At 51.0% G+C, this 23,939-nt stretch overlaps 1 protein-coding gene across 1 annotated transcript; it reads left to right on the top strand.

Moving 5' to 3' along the window:
* The first annotated feature begins 11,974 nt into the window (after positions 1–11,974).
* Positions 11,975–20,861, top strand: SSC4D (scavenger receptor cysteine rich family member with 4 domains). Its single transcript, XM_032605896.1, is given in 11 exon segments — positions 11,975–12,140; positions 13,583–13,618; positions 13,890–14,195; positions 14,925–14,971; positions 14,973–15,003; positions 15,787–16,101; positions 17,182–17,259; positions 17,833–17,907; positions 18,023–18,334; positions 19,223–19,291; positions 19,921–20,861. Coding segments are annotated over 11 exon segments (1,752 nt in total). The 3' UTR covers positions 20,238–20,861.
* Positions 20,862–23,939: the final 3,078 nt, after the last annotated feature.

Below are 23,939 nucleotides of genomic sequence, written 5' to 3'. Positions count from 1 at the left end.
AGTTACAGGACCATCAGACTTTTCAAACAGGATCATGAGGGTGGAGAGTGACGGGAGGACTGCTGAATTGGAGAGGGTGATCAGGAAAGGACATTCCCAAGGGAGGTACATTTGAGCAGAGGCTTGAATGAGGTGAGGGAGTGAGTCGTGCAGATATCTGAGGGGAGACAGCTCCAGGCCAAGGGCAAGTGCAAAGGCCCTGAGGCAGGAGCGGGTTTGGTATGTTCCAGGAATGGCAAGGAGACTGGAGGGGCTGAAGCCTAATGAATGAAGGAGGAAGTGGTAGGAGGTGAGCTTAGAAAGACCAGTTCATGACGGACCTTGTGAGATTTTAGATCATATTCTAATGGGGAGTCATTCAAGCAGGAGAACACTGCATGTGATTTATCTGTCAAAACGATACCTAGTCCCTATGCGGATAATACATTTAGAGGGGCAAGCATGGAAGCAGTTAGGCTACTGCAGTGGTCCAGGCAAGATATGATGGTGGCATGTATCAGAGCAGAGTTACCCAACCCCAGAACTATTGACATTTTAGGCCAAATAATTCTTCTTTGTGGAGACCTGTCCTTTGCCTTATAGGATGTTTCGCAGCATCTACACAGTTGTGACAACCAAAAACATGTCTAGAAGTTGCCACTTGCCCCCTAGGGGGCGAAATCATTCTGGTTGAGACTTGTCTTCATATTGTATTAGAGTGACTTGGAGAAGGTAAGAACAGGTTGAGCTCCAGATATATTTTGAAGGTAGGGATGGAAAGATTTGCTGATGGAATGGATGCTGATGGTACGATGCAAGAAAAAGGAGAATCAAGGATGACTTCAATGAATAAATAAAATGTGGCCCATCCATACAATGGAATGATTCAGCTTTAAAAGGACGGGAATTCTGGACTTCCCTGGTGGTCCAGTGGCTAAGAATCCGTGCTTCCACTGCAGGGGACACGGGTTCGATCCCTGGTCAGGGAACTAAGATCCCGCATGCCTCATGGTGCGGCCAAAAAAAAAAAGCATGAAAAAGGAAGGCAGTTCTGACACAGGCTACAACATGGATGAACCTTGAGGACATTATGCTGAGTGAAATAATCCAGTCACAAAAAGACAAATACTGTATGATTCCACTTATACGAGGCACCTAGAGTAGTCACATTCACAGGCCCTAAAAAAGTAAAATGGTGGGTACCAGGGGCTGGGGGAGGGGGAATGGGGAGTTATTATTTAATGGGGACAGAGTGTTACTTTGGGGAGATAAAAAGTTCTGGAGATCTGTTTCACAATAATGTTAATATAATTAACACTGCTGAACAGTAGACTTAAGAACTAGTTAAGATGGTCAATTTTCTGTTAAATGTATTTTGCCACTTAAAAATAAAATAAGATAACTCTTAAAAATATTTATTTATGTATTTGGCTGTGCCAGGTCTTAGTTGCGGCATGTGGGATCTCTAGTTGTGGCATGTGGGATCTAGTTCCCTGACCAGGGATCGAAACTGGGCCCCCTGAATTGGGAACACGCTACTGGACCACCAGGGAAGTCACAATAAAATAATTTTAAATATTGCATAAGAAAAAGAGTTCAGTTTTTGTCCAAGAGGGTCTGCTTGATTCTCAGAATGTGGCAGCTGCTGCCAGAAGTTTCCTCTGGGCCATTGGTTTCCCAATACAAGGCACATCCCTTGGGAGGCTTCTGCCTTGGCAGCCCTTAGGCCTTAGGCTGCTTCTGAAAGAAAGTGCTGGGCAAACATAATGGTCCCCAGTTCTGGTCATACCAAACTCTCCCTCAACACCTGTGCTTCCCCAAACATGCTCCCTGCCGTTGTCTACAAGAAGACCAAAGAATGAAGTTTCAGTGACTCTAGGGGGAAATATTGGGCACTTCTCTTCTATGCTCTAATTTCACTTTTGCATGTTCTGTGGGAACCGCATTTTGCCGTAGCGCAAATGTATCTCACAATGAGACTTTCATTTCCCAACAATGGGTTGCAACGGATTCCCACTTCAGCCGTCTTGCCTAGATAAACACACCAAAAGCAACCTAAATGTCCATCAGCAGAGGAATGGATAAAGAAGATGTGGTACATATATAATGGAATATTACTCAGCCATAAAAAGAATGAAATAATGCCATTTGCAGCAACATGGATGGAACTAGAGATTGGCATACTGAGTGAAGTAAACCAGACTGAGAGAGACAAATATCATATGATATTACTTATATGTGGAATCTAAAAAAAGGGTACAAATGAACCTATTTACAAAACAGAAGTAGAGTCACAGATGTAGAAAACAAATTGATGGTTACCAGGGGGTAAGAGGGGGAAGGGATAAACTGGGAGATTGGGATTGGGAGACTGGGATATATACATTACCATATATAAAATAGATAACTAATAAGGGCCTACTGTATAGTACAGGGAACTCTACTCAATACTCTGTAATGGCCTATATGGGAAAATTCTGTAATGGCCTATATGTATAACTGATTCACTTTGTTGTACACCTGAAACGAATACAACATTGTAAATCAACTATACTCCAAAAAAAACTTTTAAAAAAGAAAAGAAAGAAGAAAGAAAAAAACCCCAAAACAAAACACACACACCAAGAAAGAATAGTGATGTGGGCACTAGTCAGATTTAGTGTAACAGCTTTCCTGTGAATAGGGGGGACTGTTAGAAATGCATTAGGGGAATTCCCTGACAGTCCAGTGGTTCAGACTCTACTTTCACTGCAGAGGGCCTGGGTTCAATCTCTGGTCAAGAAACTAAGATCCGATCCCACAAGCTGCACAGAGCAGCCAAAAAAAAAAAAGTGCATTAGGATATCTTTTCATAACTAACCTAAACGGAGTCATCAAAACTTTTGGGTGTCACCATCCCCCTAGGGGGCTGAAGAGCAGAAAAGTTACTCCACTCGGGAAAGACATTCCAGAATGTGGGGACCCAGTGGGATTGCACTCACACACCGCACACCAGATTTTCCTACTATCCAGACAAGCCCGGCTGCTTCCAAAGGATCTTTGAGAAGATAAAACAGTGAATCAACCCCTGGGCACCTGCAGTTTCTCACACCAGGGAAAACCACTTGTAGGAATCCATTTTCATACCCCAAGCTGATGATTTCAAGAAATACGAAAAATTTTTTGCTTTTATTTTGCAATGTTAGTCTGTTTTGCTTTTGTAAGTCAGCTAAGACTTTTTTTTTAATGCTTTATTTTGAAATACTAATTATAGATTCACAGGAAGTTGCAAAGAAATGTATAAGGAGGTCCCGTGTACCCTTAGCTCAGTTTCCCCTGATGATTACATCTTACATAACTGTAGTACAAGATCAAAGCCATGAATGTGACATTTATATGATGTGTGTGTATAGTTCTGTCATGTTATCATATGTGTAGACGTCTGTTACCATCATGGCCATCAAGATACAGAACAATTCTGTCATCACAAAGATCTCTCTCGAGCTATTCCTTCACACCCACTCCTCTCCCCTACACAATCCCTAAACCCTGGGCATCACTAATCTGTTTTCCACCTCTATAACTTTTGTCATTTCAAGGCTATTATATAAATGGAATCATAGCGTGTGTGACCTTTGGAGATCAGCTTTCTTTTTCACACAGTAAAATGCCCTTGAAATTCACTGAAGTTCTTGCACGCATCAATAGTTTGTTCCTTTTTATTGCTGAGAAGTTTCCATGGAGTGACTGTACTATGGTTTGTTTAACCCTTTACCTAATGTAGGACATTCTGATTGTCTCCAATTTCAGGCTATTACAAATAAGGCTGCTGTGAACATTCTTGTGTAGGTTTTTGTGCAGACATAGGTTTTCATTTCTCTGGAATAAATGCCCAGGAATATAATTTCTGGGTTGTATGGTAAGTGTATGTTTAGGGGTTCTTTGTGTGTTAGTTTGTTGTCTTTTTTTTTTTTTTTTTTGCCGCACCACACGGCTTGCAGGATCTTAGCTCCCAGAGCAGGGATTGAACCCGCGCCCTCAGCAGTCAAAGTGTGGAGTCCTAACCCCTGAACCTCCAGGGAATTCCCTGTTTAGTTTTGTTTGTTTGTCTGTTTGTTTGGCTGCATTGGGTCTTCATTGCTGCACGTGGGCTTTCTCTAGTTGCGACCAGTGGGGGCTACTCTTCGTTGTGGTCTGCGGGCTCTAGGCGTTGTGGGCTTCAGTAGTTGGGGCGCGAAGGCTCAGTAGTCGTGGCGCATGGGCTTAGTGGTTCCATGGCACGTCGCATCTTCCTGGACCAGGGCTCAAACCCGTGTCCCCTGCCTTGGCAGGCGGGTTCTTAACCATTGTGCCACCAGGGAAGTCCACCTGTTTAGGTTTTTTTTTTTGTTTTTTTGCGGTACGCAGACCTCTCACTGCTGTGGCCTCTCCCGTTGCGGAGCACAGGCTCTGGATGCGCAGGCTCAGCGTCCATGGCTCACGGGCTCAGCCGCTCCGCGGCATGTGGGATCTTCCCGGACCGGGGCACGAACCCGCATCCCCTGCATCGGCAGGCGGACTCTCAACCACTGTGCCACCAGGGAAGCCCCCCACCTGTTTAGTTTTTAAAGAAACTGTTAAACTATTTTCCAGAGTGGCTGGATCATTTTATATTCCCACCAGCAATGTATGAGGGATCCAGTTTCTCCACATCCTTGTTAGCATTTGGTACTGTCACTATTTTTATTTTAGCCATTCTGATAGTTGTGTGGCGATAGCTTATCCTGGGCTTAATTTTCATCTTCCTAATGGCTAGTGATGTTGAACATTTTTTCACGTGCTCATTGCCATCCGTATATCCTCTCTGGTGAAATGTCTCTTCGTGGCTTGCCCATTGTCCACTTGGAGTGTTTGGTTTTTTTAATGTTGAGTTTTGAGAGTTCTTTATATATTCTAGATAGGAATATATCAATATCTATTCATATAGGTGATATATCCATACAGTGGAGTATTACTGAGCTATAAAAAGGAATAAAGTACAGATACATGCTACAATATGGATGAACTCTGAAAACTATTCTAAGTGAAAGGAGCAAAAGGCCACATATTGTAGGATTCCACTTATAGGAAATGTCCAGAATGGGAAAATCCATGGAGACAGAAAGTAGATTAGTGGTTGCCAAGGGCTGGAGGGAGGGGGAAAAGGAATTGGCTGCTAATGGGTACAGGTGTCGTTGGGGATAGTGAATATGTTCTGGAATTACGTAATGGTGATGGATGTATAACTCTGTGAATATACTCAAAACCAACAAATTGTATACCCAGAGCTTATTCAAAGTCTCCTAGAGAGGTAGAATGGATGGAGAAAAAGGCTAGGACTGAGCCTAGGGCTCTGGTCCACTTGCCAGTCATACTTTGCAATGGGCAAGTCACTGGATCTGGCCACTGAGACTTGAGTGGATTTCTCTTCTGGGTTTTCTGGTAAAGACTTCTTAGCTTTTAAAATAGGACACAAGGTGGGGGTGTTTCCTCTTTTCTGGCTCTGAACATTGTCATATGCATGAGCTACTCAGAATTGAGGCCACCATGTTGAGTCATGAGGGAAACCAGCCAAAAGAAGGAGCCAACTTACTGAAGATAGCAGAGTAGACCTGGGTCCCTGATGATGTCACTCCACTGAATTAACCAATCCTGAAATGGCCTTACCTCTGGACTTCTTTTTTTTTTTTTTAATATTTATTTATTTGGTTGCACTGGGTCTCAGTTGTGGCACGCAGGATCTTCACTGCGGTGTGCAGGATCTTTTAGTTGTGGCATGCGAACTCTTAGTTGCGACATGTGGGATATAGTTCCCTGACCAGGGATTGAACCCGGGCCTGCTGCATTGGGAAAGCGGAGTCCTAGCCACTGGACCACCAGGGAAGTCCCTGGACTCCTTATTAAGTGAGATAAAAACTCCTCTTTATGAGTGACTGAGATTTGCATTTTCCATTACTTGCAGCCAGAAACACTGCAACTGATAGAGTATCAAACACTTTTGAGGGAACTCTACTCAATATTTTGTAATAACCTATATGGGAAAAGAATCTGAAAAAAAAAATATATATATATATATTCATATATATATATCTGAATTAATTTTATGTACACCTGAAACTAACATAACATTGTAAATCAGCTATATACCCCAATTTAAAAAACCCCAACATTTCCTTCTTTTTATTTATTTATTATTTTTGGCTGCGTTGGGTCTTCGTTGCTGCGCACGGGCTTTCTCTAGTTGCGGCGAGTGGGGGCTACTCTTTGTTGTGGTGCGCAGGCTTCTCATTGCGGTGGCTTCTCTTGTTGCAGAGCACGGACTCTTGGCACGCAGGCTTCAGTAGTTGCGACATGTGCGCCCAGTAGCTGTGGCACGTGGGCTCAGGAGTTGTGGTTCACGGGCTCTAGAGTGCAGGCTCAGTAGTTGTGGCGCACGGGCTTAGTTGCTCCGCGGCATGTGGAATCTTCCCGGACCAGGGCTCGAAGCCGTGTCCCCTGCATTGGCAGGCAGATTCTTAACCACTGCGCCACCAGGGAAGTCCAACCCAACATTTCTGAGATATCAAGTAACACAAGGACTATGGCAGAAACTGTCATTGTTGCCTGGTACTTTCTGTCCCTTCTTACATAGTAATAGAATTCTTAGCTGGGCTATGGCTGTGAGAAGATGTTCCAGCCATAAGAGAGCTGAAGGGATGTGGTTGTGCCCCTTAAGGGAAGGAACATGCCTTCCGTGTGTCTTTTCTTTCTCTTTTCATTGGCTGTCATGGACTGAATGTGTCCCTCCAAAACTCATGTTAGAGCCCTAACCCCCAATGTGAGTATATATGAAAATAGGGCCTTTAGGAGTTAAGATTAAATGAGGCCATAAGAGTGGGGCCCTGATCTGATAGGATTAGTGTCCTTACAAGGAGAGATACAAGAGAGCTCTCTGAGATCCATGTGAGGACACAGTGAGAAGGCAGCTCTCTGCAAGCCAGAAAGAGGGCTCTCACTAGGAACCAAACCTTGCCAGAACCTTGATCTTGGACTTTCCAGCCTCCAGAACTGTGAGAAAATAAATTTCTATTGTTTGAGCCACACAGTCTGTGGTATTTTGTTACGGCAGCCACGCTGACTGATACATTGGCTGAAATAAAATCATGGTGGCGGAGGTTGGAGAAGCCATCTTGGACCATGAGAAGGAAGCCCTGTTGAGGGCAGCAGAGGAAGAAGAAAGAAGGAATCTGGATCCTTCACAATCGTGAGCTCTAGATCTCCTGCCAGCACTTATAGGTGAGAGATAAAAATAAATTTGGATATTGTTTAAGCCTCTGTTATTTTCTGGTGGGTTATACTACTGTTCAGCATATGTTCACTCTCTCCTCCTCCCCACTTTTGGGAGAGACATACTTCCCCTGCCTCATTGATAGATAACAAGGCTTGGCCATATGACTTGCTGTAGACAATGTAACATGCATGAGCAGATGGGATGTGTGTCGTGACCCAGCACAAGCTTTAAATGTGCTTGCTTGGTCTTTGGGGTTTCCGCCTTCATCTCCAGGTGGAGCGTGCCCCAGGTAACCACTGCTCCTTTAGCTTGGGTCCTGAAATGGGGCACACACGGTGCCGACCTGAACCCAACCCACAGCCTGAAATAGAGCCTTCAGAGCCAACGTGCAGAACCATGGGAGAAAAGTAAATGTTTGTTGTAAGCCATCGCAAATGGGGGGGGTTGTTTGTTATGCCCTCTATCCCAGCAAAAACTGATGAATACAGTTTCAGAGCTCATATTATAACTAAAACAAGGAATGAAAACATTGTCCCTTGAATCTCATGATGTGCAGGTCACCATCGACCTGAGGAAGGGTTGTCTCAGTGACATGCTAAGGACCGAAAGCAGATTGGAGCCATTTGAGTAGTGAGTGAGAGGAAAGGAAATAAAGGTGGGTGAGCAGACAGCTCTTTGGGGAAGTTTGGCTGTGATAGGGAGGAGAGGGGTAGGGCAGCAGCCAGAGTGGGGCATGGAGGCCAGTGGCAGCCATGCAGATGGTCTGCTCAGATCTCCCTCCGAGAAAGGAGCTGATGAGTTGTGAGGAATGTAGTCAGCTGACAGCCTCCGTTTGTAGCAGCTTCGGGATCTACTGCAGCCTTTGAGCCAAGGGCACACTATTCCCGGGCATCCCCAGCCAGTGACAAAGCATGGTAGGGAGGGACTTCCCTGATGGCCCAGCGGGTGTGGGTTCGATCCCTGGTCAGGAAACTAAGATCCCACATGCCGTGCAGCGCGGCCAAAAAAAAAAAAAAAAAGCATGGTAGGAATACTAGGGCTGGGCCATTTCTACCCTGAAGACCCAACCGACATAGGTTGAAAGGGTTTTCTGTTGTTTGCTTTAAATGACAGAAACCAGTTTGCTTAGAAGCCCCATGGGAAGAATCCAGGTGGGAAAGAGCAACTGAACACGGGAGAGAGAAGACCCACAGATGGAGAGAGGGAGGTCCCCGAGAAGGCAGAAGGAGATGGGGTCTGGACTGCAGGGGAGCAGTTCCTCAGGCCCGGGGAGGAGAGGAGGGCTGAGTGCGGACATGTGAGGGGGTGTAGGTTTGGGAGCCAGGTGATGGCAGACCTCGTATCAGAGAATTTTCTTTTTCTAAGTAGGAAGCAAGATTAGGCTCCAGTGTCAGGGAACTAAGTCCTTCGGGGTTGTACAGGCTGTGTCTCCATTTTCCTCTCTTGGCCTCCGTTTTCCCATCTGCACGACAAGCAGCTTGGGTTAGACCCCCTGATCCCCAAACTTGTTTGAGTCTCAGTAGATTTTCAAAAATACACTTTTGCGGGGAATCCCATCCCTCAACTGCTGGATCGGAATCTCTGGGGCAAAAGTGGTAGGGGCAGGAATCTGTTTATATTTTTAAGTGCACCCAGGGGTGATGTGAATGCACACCCAGGTTTGGGAACCACCCTGTGGAGGCTCTTAGGACCCCTTCAGCTCTGAGAGTCTGTGGTTCCAGCCAGAAGGTGCAGAATTCCAGCACAGCATTTGACTGAAGCTATAAACTACAGAGTAAACCACACGCCGCTACCTGTCACCTATAACTACAAAAGCGCCTAAGTCCCAAAGGTACCGGAACATAAAAGGAACCACAATAAGGCAAAAAAATCAGCAGCAAAATCAGAGGTCCTGCCTACATGGGAAGCCTACCTCATGTACTCTGGCTCCTGCAACCAGGTTTCCAAACCCCCAGGTGGGATGGGTTTGGACATGGTCAAGGGGGAGTCCCAGGCAACGGAACTAAGGGTTGAATCAGGGCTGTCGCAGGAGAGACAGGGATGCTTTTGGCTGCCCTGCCAAGGGGTGGAGGCCTATCCAGGCCTTTCTGAAACCTGAACCCTGGGGTGGGGGAAGGGGGAGGAGGGGCTGCCTGGCCCTGAGAGTCCACGCCTGCCCCCCAACCCCAGAGCTCCTCCTCTGCCCGGTGCCCCTCTTGGGGGCTGCTCCAGACACTGCAGGCCACCTTCACTCTCCCTTTGCCTCCCTCTGCCCCTAAGGTCGGGTGGGGACAGGCTGGGACCACCAGCCAGCTCCATGGACGGGGGACTTTGCCTCTGCTCACCTCCCAGCTTTGGAAAGAAAAGAAGAAAGGTCTGTGTTGATCTGCATCTGGGGGATCCTTCCCAGTCCTAAATTTCTGGAGGCAGAAAAAGTGATTTGACCTCGGACTGACTATAGAAGAAGCAACAGAAAGAGCCTAGAACCTTCCCCCAGGTAGGAATTCTTCCCTTTTGCTGGCGTGTGTGAGTTTGAGTGTGTGTGACTAGTTTTCCACTGGACAGATGTGGAGTTGTCCTTAATGATCTCCGGGGCCCCTCCTGACTGCTTCAGTGCTGTGATTCTGCAGCCTTAACCTTCATTCAGTCTCCTTAGTACCCACCCTGTGCCAGGTGCTACCGTTGGGTAAGCCCTGGTCCCTGCTCTCGAGGGTCCCCAGTCTAAACGGGGAAACAGTAATCATAATAACAGCTACCACACTTACGGTGGGCCAGGCTCTGGGCTAAACTTTTTACAAACTTTAGCTCATGTACCCTAGCAAGAACAATGACTAGCCCCATTTTACAGATGAGGACAGCGAGGCGTGGCAAGATGAGCTCACACAGCTAGTAAGTAGATGATGGAGCGGATTCTTGTAACCACTGTGTGTGCTGCCTGCCCTGAACAGTGAAGAAACAGTTCAGGGCAACAGGTGCACTGCTACAGGGTAGGGAGGGAGCCACAATCCACGAGGGCAGGGAATGGTTAAGCCTCATTTGGACCAAGGTTCCCAGGGTGTAAGGCAGGAGCAGTTTTGGGGACCAAGCTAGGAGCTAGAGATAAGGCAGTTTCCACAAGGCCCACTGAGAGCTCTAGGGTCAGCCAGGACTTGAGATCAGTGGCGGTCAGGATCGGGGGTCCTCCTCCCTCACTCCTGGGCCACGGTGGCAGGGGATAGAGAGGGGGTACTTCAGAATTCCCAGCCAGGTTCCCTGGGAGCTGTGTGTCCCCATACTCACAGAGCAGGGGCTTCCCTGACCTGGGGGGCCAGTGTTCCAACAGCCTGAGAGATGGGTGGCCCCAAGGCCTGGGAGGCAGGGGAAGACCCAGATCACAGTGGATTCCCCTCAGCAAAGATTGGACCATGGTCCCCCCCTCCTCACAGCTCTCGACTCCCATCTCCCAGCTGTCCCCAAGAACACAAAAGCTGATTATTCCGGGCCCCATGAATGGAGTATTGAAAACCCTGTGTCCACATCCAGATAGGTTTTCATCCTCTTCCCAAGCAGACTGTTTGTATGCCAGGATGGAAGCAAAGCCAGGGAAAGATGGGGGGGTGGGCGGGTGCGTTCCGGCTGAGAGGGGCACCCATGTCCCCCGGGAACCTGGGTCTCAGTATGTCCCAAACAGAACCATCTTCTAAACCAGCCGCCAACCATCCAATCATAGTCCACACACTGGGATGCTGGTTACATGGTGTGAATGTTTACTGAGCTCTGCACTTATGATTTATGCACTTTTTGGTTTGTAAGCCTCAATACAAAATTTAAAAAAAAATCCCAAATGGCATTTACTCTCCCAGCCCTATACCATTTTTGCATATTTGTGACTCGTGGGAACTATATTTCCTTGATGTTTTTTCTTTTTTTAATTTTTATTTATTTTAGCTGTGTGGGGTCTTAGTTGCGGCACGCGGGATCTTCGTTGTGGCATGCATGCGGGATCTAGTTCCCTGACCAGGGATCAGACCCGGGTCCCCTGCATTGGGAGCGCAGGGTCTTACCCACTGGACCACCAGGAAAGTCCCTGATGTTTTTTCTTTAAATTAACTTTTTTTTTTTTTCTGATTTCAATTAACTTTAGGGAATTCCCTGGTGGTCCAGTGGTTAGGACTCAGCGCTTTCACTGCCATGGGCCTGGATTCAATCCGTGGTCGGGGAACTAAGATCCCGCAAGCTGCGGTGCAGCCAAAAAAATAAAATTAAATAAATTAAATTAACTTTAAAGGGAAACTTTATGTTGTTCCAGATAAATGAAAAGCCAGAATCCTTTGCCATAAATAGAAGGCAGTGTAAAAGAAAAAATAAATGTAAATGAAACAGTAGATGTCATCTATCTCCCCCCAAAATGATGTGGGTTGCCCCCAGTGGCACAAACACCCTGCTTTGGGATGTGCTGCCCCGGATGAAAAAGTCTGAGCCTTTGGCACAGCCAGGCAGACCTGTCTCGGTTTGGGATCAGACAACCCTCCCACCCCTTGCTTTCATACACCCTCTGCTCCAGCCAGACCTAACTCCTCATGAGGAGTTTCCATCTGTGTTTCTGTCCTCATCCTCCAGCTGCCGCCTCCACTCAGAATACGAAACCCAAGTGGAAATGTCACGCCCCCACCCCTCACCGAAGCTCCACCTGGGCCCTTCCAGCTGGAAGAAGTGAAGGGGAACCTTTAATTCCAGAAGTTCCAGCTGTGACTTCTCCACCACCCCTTAATGGGACCCTTGGAAAGGCCATCCACTGGCTGGACGCGTAAGGACACGGAGATGCAAGTTGGTCCCCAGCCTGATGAGAAGAGCAGGGGATGGAGGCCGGGAGACAGGAACGCTGCCCCTCCCCCCCTCACCCCTGTCCTGTCCTTCCTCCTCCTCTTGCCACTGGGTGAGTGCCCCCCTCCCCCCGTTTCCCCTTTCTGGCTCTGAGTTTTCCCAGTTGTAAAATTACGGTGGGAGGTGGCCTGTAAAGGAGGTGGTTTTCAACATTCCCTCCAGCTCTGACATTTGCCCAGGTTTGATGAAAGCTAAGGTCTGAGTTGGGGGAGTGGAAGGCTCAGTGCTAAAGGTGAGGGCTCAATGTACACAGAGTATGGGCAGTTAGGATATTGGAAACAGGCAAGGAGGGAAAGGGCATGGGCTCACCAATGGCTGTTGGAAAGCCAACTGGTGGAACAGATGCAATCAAACAGCCTAGGGACTACCCTAACTTAGGAAAGAAGAAACTGACCCTTAGTTGCTTCATCTGTAAAATGGGTACACTAGTACATGCCTCAGAGGTTGTAAGGATTCTTTCTCTGAGCTAAGGTATGTGGCTGTGTCTGAGAACTCTGCGCACAAATGAGGGGCTATTATGGGTATTCAATTTCCCATGCTAGGCCAGTTTCCCTCTCAGTCCACGTGCTCAGAATTGTATGGTGGAGGAGACTGTGGCTGTCCGGGTTAGAATTCCAGCTCTACCTTTTATTTGCGGAATGGCCTTGAGCAAGTTACCTAACTTCACTAAACCTGAAGTTTCCCCTTCTGCAAAATCCAAGCTGCCTCATAAGTTGTCCTAATGAGTAAGTGAGTCAGGCCACATAAAGCAATGAGCACAGTACCTGACATACACATATGTGAGAGCCGAACCAGAAGGACTTATACAGGTAAACCTTTGGGAGGAAGTCAGAATGAATCCCAAAGGTAATTTACACACTTAAGGCAGAGCTACTGAGCACCTGGGGAGTAACAGGCTCTGCGCAGGTGGCTCTGGGGGAGACCGAGATGAGACAGACATGGCCACATCACCGGGCAGAAGGCCTGGAAAAGGGTATGTATATGGTGCCCAGGTATTCAGAGGAAAAGGAGAGCACTTCTAGCTGAGAGCTCCAGGAAGGCTTCCCATAGGAGGTGGCTCGATCTGCAGGGCTGTAATGAGCTGGGCTAGCAGAGGAGACTTCAGGGTTAAAGACCTGGAGACAAGACTGATGGGAGATTAAGAAGTAAGGAGAAGCGGATCAGAAGATCCTAGAAGACTTTGTAGAGAAAACTTAGGTTCTGGGACTCCTGAAGGAAAAGGGAAGTCTTTGAGGACTTCAGCAGTGGAGTGGGATAAGCTGAGCTGATATGTGTCTCAGGCAGATCTCTCTGGGGTGGCCCATGGACCAATGGGCGAGGGATGAAGCAAGGAAACCAACTGGGGCAGTCAGGGGCTTTGGAAAAGCAGGGGTAGTGAAGAGGAGGGGGATGATGGTGGGGACCATGGGCAGAGGAGGGGGGGCTGTGTTCCCAGGGCCAGGCAGCCAAGGGAGGGGGCTGAGGGGGCCAATGCTCTTCCTCACTCTGTTCCAGCCAGCACCCTACAGCCCACCTCACTGCCCTTTCCAGGTAGGTGCCCCTGCCCCTCCCCCCTGCCCTCCCCCCTGCTCCCGAGGTACTCAGATGCTCAAACAGAAGACCCAGGGAATAATGACTAACCAGCCCTCCATTATTCTAGAGGCCCCCAAAGGGATTGCTCTAGTCTCCCCATTTTACAGAAAGGGAGAAATAAATCCCAGGAGGGCCTGATCCCAAGGACCCCACAGCTTCAGGGCAAGGCGGAGGCACCCTCTAGGTTGGGTCCACTGATCCCCCTGTGCCAGCTTAACCCACTCCACAGAGCTGAGGCTGGTGGGGGGCCCGAGCCGCTGCCAGGGACGCCTGGAGGTCCTGCATGGCGGCTCCTGGGGCAGCGTCTGCGACGACGACTGGGACGTGGTGGACGCCAATGTGGTGTGTCGTCAGCTGGGCTGTGGCCTGGCTCTGCCCGTGCCGCGGCCCCTCGCCTTCGGCCAGGGCCGTGGCCCCATCCTGCTGGACAACGTGGAGTGCCGTGGGCAGGAAGCTGCGCTGAGCGAGTGTGGCAGCCGAGGCTGGGGCGTCCACAACTGCTTTCACTACGAGGACGTGGCTGTCCTGTGTGACGGTGAGCAGGACAGTCTGTGACCCGGAAGGGTAGACAGGCTGGCAGGCAGCAGGGCTTCCAGCGGTAAGAATGTTTCCAAAGAAGAAGGCCGAGCCAGCAGCGTGCAGTGCACGGTGCTGGGGGAAGCGCCCCAGCCTGGCTGTCAGAGCCTGGGCCCCAGCAGTGCTCTAGCTTATTGTGTGACCTCTGCTGAAAACCAGCATTACTGCTTCCATGGAGGGCCTTGATTATCCCAGCAGAGCCCTCTTCCCATTTTTAAAACCAGACAGTTGGGGTCATACTGGCGGTGAGGCCCGCTGGTGTAGAGCTGCAACAAATCTCTGAGAGGCTTTGACCTTGAGAGCAGTATTTTCAGGTTTTCAAGAAAATCAGCTGGAGGGCTCATTAAAACACAGGATGGTGGCCCCATGCCAGAGTTTCTGATCCTGCGTCTGGGGTGGAGCCTGAGAATTTGCATTTCTAACAAGCTCTCAAGTGATGTGATGCTGCTTTAAGAACTAAAAGAACTGAGAACCAAACGAAATCCTCTAAAGCTACTGCTTTCAGGACTCAGGTGGCCCTTTCTCCTCTCATACCCCAGATTTCCTAGTTTTGACCCTTTGTGTGGCCAGAGGCCCTGAGGGCAGGTACCTTAGGGGTCCATGCCCTGCCCCTCACATACCTGTGTTTGTGAGGATGGAGAACAGAAAACTCCATATTCTCCTCCCTTCCACCCTGCTTCTTTCCCAGAATTCTTGCCCACGCAGCCCCCAACAAGGAAAGTGTTAACGAGTAGGGCACCCCCCTACAACTCCCCAGAATGGAAAAGGTAAGTAAAGGCAATGTGGGGGACCACCTGGGTCTTAGGAGAGGGATCCAGGGAGGAATATCCCAAACCCTACCCTAGGCAGTGGGAAGTGAGGGATTACTGATGGGTGAGTTTGGTCATTCCTTCATCCCGCCCTGCCCCTACACCCCCTCAGGCCACTCACCATCTGGACAGGGAAAGAAGATTCATTCTAGTGGGATGATAAAAATAGTCAGCACAAGGTTGGAGAAAATGAGAGGTGGGGGCTGAAGCTTAATCTAATGGGAGAGTCCGATATTCACAGAAATGCTGATAATGATGTAGAACAACAAAATGAAAAGTTCCCTTAAAGAAAGACAGATAAAAAGGCAAGAAAATCCGGAGGAGGAAGAAGATCCCATTCATCAGAAATCAGGGAGGGTTTCCTGGAGGAAGAGTTGTTGGTGCTGTACCTGGAAAGATGAGAAGGCTTTCATTGCAGTAGTGTTATAAATGAGGAATCAGCACCTCCTAGATGGTTAGCAGAGCATGGATGGACAAGGGCAGGGAGGGTTGCTTTTAGGCAGGAAATGACACAGCCATAGGGTTCTGTCCTCAGATGCCACAAAGCACCCCCAATCTAGACTCTGAGGAAGCAGTGCCTTGGGGGTAAGTGGGTGAGCAGCTCCTCCTAGGTTTTAAGTCCTGGGACACCATGCACTGTGGGTATGCGGAGGGCCTGGGGCAATAAGGAAGAACTTTGGGTTGGGGTGGGCAGCAAAGCCACGTGGGAGATGCTCCTTGTCCCTCCACCCCCATTACCAGGTGAGGGCAGCGTGCGCCTGGTGGGGGGCGCGGGCCCGTGTCAGGGCCGAGTGGAGATCCTGCACGGTGGCCTGTGGGGCACCGTGTGTGACGATGACTGGGGGCTGCCGGACGCCACCGTGGTCTGCCGCCAGCTAGGCTGCGGGGCGGCCCTGGCAGCCACCACCAACGCCTTCTTCGGCTACGGCACGGGGCACATCCTGCTGGACAACGTGCACTGTGAAGGAGGCGAGCCCCGTCTGGCAGCCTGCCTGAGCCTAGGCTGGGGGGTGCACAACTGCGGCCACCACGAGGACGCCGGCGCGCTCTGCGCAGGTGCGGATTTCGGGGGCGGGGCCGGTGGGCGGGGCGGGGCCGAGTCCTGAAGCAGGAGGAGGTGGAGTGGGGCCTGGGAGGGGACCGGGATGTCGACTGTCTTGGTGTTAACCTGAGCTCTTTCAAGAAGGCCCCCGAATTAGTTTTAATTTCTCAGTACTGCTCTAGAAGTGCCTCCGAACATCCTAGTAGACTCCACAGGTATGTAATACTGCAGTATTACCTCACCAATACTCCAGAATTGTCTAACAGTACTCCAAAAATGCCTTCGGAATTTTCCACCACTTTCTAAGTACTCTTTATGGAATACTTCAGGGTAAAGTAATAGTCCTCTAGGATCGCTCCAGAGATACTCCAGAATTCTCTCATTGACACCCAGGTATGTCCCCAGAATTCCCTAGCCATCTGTAATCCTGATTCTCTTATAATAGTAGTTCTTCTCACCTGGTCCCTCTCCCATACTGAGAGGTTTTCTGAAGTAGGAATAACAGGGCTGTTAATGGCATTTCACAAATGGACTCCATTCTACCAGATATAAAGTGCTTGCCCATGCCTCACAGCTAACCAGGGGCCATCATCCCCAATTTACAGATGGGAAAGCTGAGGCCCAATGAGGCAGAGTGAGCCCTGGCAAAGCCTCAGCTAACCTTGCTGCATGATCTTGGGTATGCCCCTTGCCCTTTCCAGTCTCATTATTTTATCTGTAAATGGGAATAGTGAGTTTTGTTCTGCAAGCCCCTCAGGACTGTGCATGACCCTCCCTGTTGGGCAAGGCCTTCTTTATCTCCCCATCTTGGACACACATTGGGCTTCTGGGAGCACTGGAGAAAAATGAAAGCACATCTGTGAATGCCTGTATAAACCGTGAAGTGTACACCTAGGCGGCACAACTAAATTACAAGAACTGGCAAAGTGGGGCAGACTTCCTTGGACCCCAGTTGGGACTGAGCCCCCAGCTCTGAAAGTAAAATCTGTTGTCTTCTCCAGGGAGACCCTCCCATCCTGTCCGAGAGCCCAAGGCTGACCAGGAACCAGAACCTTGGCCTCTGACCCTACTCCCTTCTCTGACTCCTACTCTAGTCCTGGGGCACCTGACTCTCACAGCACTGCCACCGTCGGGCACAAGAGCGGACTGGGCCTGGCACACAGAGCCAGAGGGTAAGGAGCCCAGCCCACCAGGCTGGAATGGTAGGGGCAATGGTAGGTGGGCAGGGCTGGGAATTGGGAAGACTGTTCTGGACTCAGGGGGAGGGGGCCCGGGCTAGCAGGCCAGGGCTTTTGGCCAGACGGTAAAGAGGTGGGTGAGAGAACAGATGAGCAGGTGGAGCAAGGGTGAAATCCAGAGCTCTGAAAAGTTCAGCAGGGTGGGAGGAGGCATTTTCTCAAAGCTCTGAAATAAAACTTGGGTTGGGGCTGAGGTTGGAAATTGAGAGGCCTTGGGAGAAGTGAGATATAACTTGAATGAAGGGTCGAAGTACATTTGCAATTAGGGCTGGACCTATCATTGGGATTGAAATTAGGATAATGCCTGGAAGTAGGATTTGGTTTATTCCCTTCAAGCTTCCTGAGGACCCCATCACAGCATACAACATGGTGACTCTAGGATTGAGGCTGAGTGGGGTGCAGGTGTGGTAAGAGTTGGGGCATCTCAGTAGACGCGCCCTGTGCCCTGCTGCAGGCCAGAAGCCCTCTTTGTCCCCTTCAAATGCTCTAGATACCCTGTCTCTGCAGCTACAGGAGTTGGTGCCCTGCCTTCCAGGGAGCCGGCACTGTTCACCACAGCGGCCTGGGCGGCAGGGAAGAAAAGTAAGTGGCAGGGCCGGGGTTCCGTTGTGGGTGGAAGAGGGTGGGGCCGGGGCTCTGCCCGGGAGCCGATGGCCCCAGCCCAGCCCCTCTGGCCGCGGGCCTGTGCGCCCCGCAGGCGGGCGGCTGCGGCTGGTGGGCGGCCCGAGCCCGTGCCGCGGCCGCGTGGAGGTGCTATACGCCGGGGGCTGGGGCACCGTGTGCGACGATGACTGGGACTTCGCGGACGCGCGCGTGGCCTGCCGCGAGGCGGGCTGCGGGCCGGCGCTGGGTGCCACGGGCCTCGGCCACTTCGGCTACGGCCGCGGCCCCGTGCTGCTGGACAACGTGGGTTGCGCCGGCACGGAGGCCCGCCTGAGCGACTGCTTCCACCTGGGCTGGGGCCAGCATAACTGCGGCCACCACGAGGATGCGGGCGCGCTCTGCTCAGGTAAGGCCGCTGCAGGACCACGTATGCACGGCGGCACGGGCAGAGCCGAGCGCCATCTGAGGAATGGGGGGGGGGCGGCGGGGTGCAGAGGGCAGACGCTTACTGCGACACGGGCGGGGCCTGCTGTGAGATGGGCGGGACCGGCGCAGGCGCGTACAGAGGCGCGGGCGGGATGAGGCAGGCTCTGGGGAACGGGCGGGGCCTCGCGCAGGCACGCTCTGCGGCGCGGGAGGGGCGGGGTCTGTTGGGAAATGGGCGGGGCCGAGCGTCAGAGCTCGCCGAGGCACTACGGCGTGAGCGCCGCGGAAGAGGATTCACGCTCCGCAGGCAGAGGCGGAGCCCACCATCGGCGCGCTCTGCGGCTGCGCGGCATGAGCGGGGCCGCGAAGGGAGCGCCCTCTGCTGCAGTGAGGGGCGGGGCCCGAGGTGAGAGGCCGAAGTCCAGTGGTAAAGTGTGGCAGAACCTGTGACAGACAGGCGTGGCCGGGGAGGTTTTGTTCTGCTGCGTCAAGGACCCGAAAAACTGTAGTTAGCAGGGAGAGTTGATCAGCTTTCGGGGAGCAAGCGTTTGACCCTTGGTGGGAGTCAATGGAAAAGGGGTGTTTGCAGAGTCTGACACATTTTAAAATGCGTCTCTTTATTGATTGCTTTGGGAATCGGTATTTTCGCCCTTGTTTGGTGTCCTGGTAGCCTTGGCCACAAAGGGTTCTGCTTTGGGCCCCAGGGTGAAAGAAGCACAACCCACGTTTCTGTACCAAGGAGCGGGGACCTATGAAGTCCTTTCTGACCCTAAATCAGTCCTCCCTTGGAGGGTAAGAGGTGACCTGGCCTCAAGGGACTTGTTCCCCAATGTGACAGCCACCTGTTTCTTTGTCCTTGCTGAGCCAGGCCCAGACGAGCTAGTCCAGCAGGATGGTGCTGAGACCACCCAGGTGCCCACTCCTCGGCCCAGGGACGGTAGGTGTCCACCGTCCCTAAGAGTGAAGTGGAGGCATCAGGATACGAAGGACCAGATTTGGAAGGAGGTCACAGCTCGGGGTTACACAGCAGATTTGCACCAGGTCCTGGAGCCTTTGTCCTTCTGCGAGAGTCTCAGGCCTCATTAATAGAGGCATGATGTCCAGAAAGAGGGAGGTGGGTTTTAAGCTAGAGTCATCTAGAGATTTCTAGAGTTGGGACCAAAATAAAGGGATGGGCTCCTGTCCTCAGGAGAGCAATAAAAGAATTCAATCTTTAGTCTGGGGAGTCCAGGGAGGAGGGGAGACGGTGATGATAGAGAGGAGCCCTGGGTCTGAGGTATTGGGATTGTGAACAGAGAACTAAGGAGAGAGCAGACATGAAGCTCCCAGCATGCAAAGAGCGCCCCACAAAGGCTTGTGCACATTCTTCTATCTTGAGATGCATTCTGGACCGATGCCCATCTTATTTTAATCTCATTTGTCTGCCTTCGTCCAGTGGTTCCCAGGGCACTGCTGTCTCCCAAACCACCACCCTTTGCCTCCTCTAACTACCCCTTACCTGGCCTAGCTTGGTAGCAGCCTGGCCTGGGCCAGCCCCTTCCAGCCCCAGACCTTGTCTCCCCACAGGGCACTTACGTCTGGCCAATGGAGCCCACCGATGCGAGGGCCGTGTAGAGCTCTTCCTAGGGCAGCAGTGGGGCACTGTGTGCGATGATGCTTGGGACATGCGGGCAGCCGGCGTCCTGTGTCACCAGCTGGGCTGTGGCCAGGCCCTGGCAGCCCCTGGTGAGGCCCACTTTGGCCCAGGCCGAGGCCCTATCCTCCTGGACAATGTCAAGTGCCGTGGGGACGAGAGTGCCCTGCTGCTCTGCTCTCACATCCGCTGGGATGCCCACAACTGTGACCACAGTGAGGATGCCAGTGTCCTGTGCCAGCCATCGTGACCCAGCCCACTCTGCAGACCACTTCTTCTGGGAGCCTACTGTGGCCTGCCCCTCCTCCTTCAGGAAGTCCTCCTCCTGTGACAACTGCAGTTCACTCTGCCCTTCCCTCCCCTTGCCTGGGAGAGAGCCTGCCCAGATGGTGTAGTCCTGCCTGAGGGAGCCTGGCTCTATCCCATCAACTTAGTGTGTGACCTCACCTGTCACCACCTACTGTGGGCCCATTTCAATGAAAACTCCTACTTTCTGCTCAGCTAAAACAGAAACTGGTGGGAAGGGAAGAACTCCTAACTTTCCTCTTTGGTGGGACTCCTGTTACAATACCCTTAACCCAGCCTTCCTTAACCCTGGTCCAGGAGGTTCAGGTGCTCTCTGTAAATGGGGTATCTCCTTTCCCCCCACCCATCTGGGGATCCTCAAGAAGAGGGGAAGGCAAGAGAGGCCTACAGCTCTTACCTTAGACTGGCCCGGGGCTGCAGAAGGACCTGGGTCATTGCCCTGGACTGCTCTGTGAGGGCCTGGACTCAGATGGTGCTTGGCTGGACAAGGGGACTGGAGGGGCCAAAGCAGGGACAGTGGCCCCTCCCTGCAGCTGGAACCAGCAACTCGATTTATGCTGCTCCCACCACAGAGCCTCCACTTTGCAGAAGCAAAGAACCCTGGGGGCCTGTAGCCACCCGTTCATAGGTGCCAAGTCAATAAAGCATTGTCCCCCTGTCTTTTAACCGAGGTCAATGTTTGGGCATAAGTGCGTTGTTTGTGGCAGCAGGGAAGACTCTGGTTAGGACTCTCTGGAGGAAACCTGCCTGGGGTGGAGGGCAGTTCAAGAGCATCATCAGAGAGCTTTCGGGGGGCCCATCACATCCTGGAAATGCTGACTCACAGTGTCAGGCCAGGAAGGCCCCTAAAGTGTCCCCTAGCCCATCCCCATTTTCCTTTTACATACACAGAATCCTAAAGGAAGGGGTCTGCTCAAAGGCACATAGCAAGAGTCACTAGAAGAGAAAAAATTGAGAGGAGGCAGAAAGGATGATGGAGGAGAGTAAAGCAGCATTGGGGCTTCCCCAGGGGCTGCTCTTGAGGCACCTCACCTGGCGCCCCAGGGCCAGAGGGAAGTGAGGGATCCTGCCAGAGCCTCTCTCAGCCCCCCAGTGGCTGACTTGCCAGTAGCAACTGTCTGACGTCAAACCCCCACCCTCCACATCAGCCTGCAGGCCCTGTATGAGTTTCCTATCCCTGCCGTAACAAATTACGATAAATTTAGTGGCTTAAAACAACAAATTTATTATCTTACAGTTCATGAGTCTGAAATGGGTTTCCCTGGGCTCAATTCGAGGTGTTGGCAGGGCAATATTCTTTCTAGAGGATCCAGTGGGGAATCCTTTTCCTTACCTTGTCCAGCTTCTCGAGGCTGCCTGCGTTCCCTGCCTGCTCACAACCTCCTTCCAGCCAGCATTGCATCACTCTGACCCCAGCGTCCATCATCTCATCTCTTTTTCTGATTCTTCTGCCTCCCTCTTCCATCCTCGAAGGCCCTTTGTTATTATATTAAGCCCACCTGGATAATCCAGGATAATCTCCCCGTCTCAAGGTCCTTAATTTAACCGTGTCTGCAAAATCTTTTTAGCTACGTAAAGGAGCATTTTCACCAGCTCCAGGGATTAGGACTTGACCTCTTGCGGGGGGCGGGGTGGGGGGGGGTGCGGGTGTGGCGGGAATTATTCTGCCTCCCACAGCCTCCAAACCCAAGTCCTGGCTGCCAGCCAAAGAGTGAGGCAGACACTTAAGCTCCAAACTCCATCAGCTCTTGGCAGTATTGGTTTTGTCTCCATTTGTCAGGGAGCTCTGTGACCCACTGTGTCATTGGAGGGATGAGGGCTGGAGGAGTGAAAGGAATGAAAATGCTTAAGAATTCAGGGAGTCGGGGCAGAGGGACAGGGATGCTGTAGCTGCCCTCAGCCCCTAGACCTCAGTGCAGCACACACAGATTCTGCTTAGCCTGTGGTCATTGCCACTCCAGCCACATCCACACTCGAGCGTGCCTCTCTATTGTCTTGAGATGTGTCACGGCTTCCCACCCCTGGACTCCCCTTCCCCATCTAAACAAAATGCTTTCATCGATGCTCAACTAAAGGGAAGTATTAGCATCCCTTTTTACAGACAGGGACAACTGAGGCTCAGAGCGGGGAAATGACTTGTACAAGTTCGCAGAGGAGACCCAGGACCAGAAGTTAAGATTCTTGATGCCCATTACTGGGCACCAACATGTCCAGTTCTTCCCCTTCCTGGCATGTGGTAGATTTGTACTTCCCTGTCCTCTTGAAGCGAGGCATGGCATGTTGACACGCTTTGGCTGATGAAATGTGAGTGGAAGTATCCCCCTCAGGCAGAAGCCTTCAAGGACCCAAGCACTGTCTGCCAAGTTCCTTTCCTTCAAGGTGACCAGTGACATTCCAGGTGGTGGAGGCTCCATCAATCTGGGTCCCCACCTGGAGAAAAGCTTCCATTGACTCAAGATGGGCAGGTAGAGTGAGTGAGAAATCTGAGTTTGGGGGTGGTTTATCATAGCAGCGTAACCTAGCCCATCCTGAGCGAGACAGAGGCTCCTAAATTTCTCTCTGTCCTGTGGGGCCTACCTGAAACCCGTTTTCCAGACAGTTATCAAAGCTGTTCTGCTGTCTGTTTTCTGTGGTTCTGTGTACACTTTGGTGTTCTGTGGGCCAGAGCCTACTGGGTTTGGGAACACGCAGATAAATAAGGGCTTTTGCCCTTGAGAAACTCACAGAATAATCCAAATGCTGACTTGAGCGCCCTGTGACTCTCCTGAAACTCAACTTAGAACTTCATCACCTACACCTAAACCTGGGTTTCCCAGTTTAGGAAGTAACACTACCTAGCACTAGCTTAAGCTGGAAATCTGGGTGTTGTTCCCGACAGTCCCCACCCTTGAAAAACTAATTAGTCATTCAAGTCTACTGATTCTACCTCCCAAACACTGCTGGAATATGTTCGTCTCTCTTACCGTTTCTTCTCTTACATTTCTTTCATGGCCTCTTCACTGCCTCACTGTCTCCAATCCATTCCCCATACCACAAGAGCAGTGAACTGTCTAATGTTGACAAATCTGATTGTGCCACTCTGCTGCTTAAACCCCTTCCATGGCTCCCCAGTGTTTTCCTCAGCAACCTAGCTCAGTCTACAAGGTCCTGCAACAGCCTGGTTCTACTTGTGTTCGACATCATCCCTTACCACTTGCTGCCAGGCTCTTGCCAGGCTGAACTACTTTCAATTCCTCTAGTGTCTGGGCTTTCTTCCCACCGGGCCTCTGCACATGCTGTTCTCTCTGCCTGGAATACACGTCACCCTCTCCCCTCCTTCCCTTTGGTCAACTCTTATTTAGCCTCATGTCTCAGCTTTCATTTTCTCCAGAGGCCTTCACGGATACCCCCTCCCCCACCCACGGTCTGGACTAGGAGCCCCCATCACACCCTGTACCTCCCCAGTGACAGCACTCACCCCTACATCACAGCAGACTGCTGACTTAGCTGTGTCTTCCACCAGCCCAGGGGAGCTGGGAGGGCTGGGTCTGGGTCTGTTGTGCTTGACTTTGCACGTAGGACCTTATACATGGCAGGTGCTCAAATAATATTTGTCCAGTGAACAGAGGACATGAACAAGTATTTCTGGAGCACCTGTGTGCTAGTC

The sequence above is a fragment of the Phocoena sinus genome, chromosome 15 (genome assembly GCF_008692025.1).
Source record: "Phocoena sinus isolate mPhoSin1 chromosome 15, mPhoSin1.pri, whole genome shotgun sequence".
In the NCBI taxonomy this organism is placed as follows: domain Eukaryota; kingdom Metazoa; phylum Chordata; class Mammalia; order Artiodactyla; family Phocoenidae; genus Phocoena; species Phocoena sinus.
This window is presented reverse-complemented; position numbering and strand designations above follow the sequence as displayed.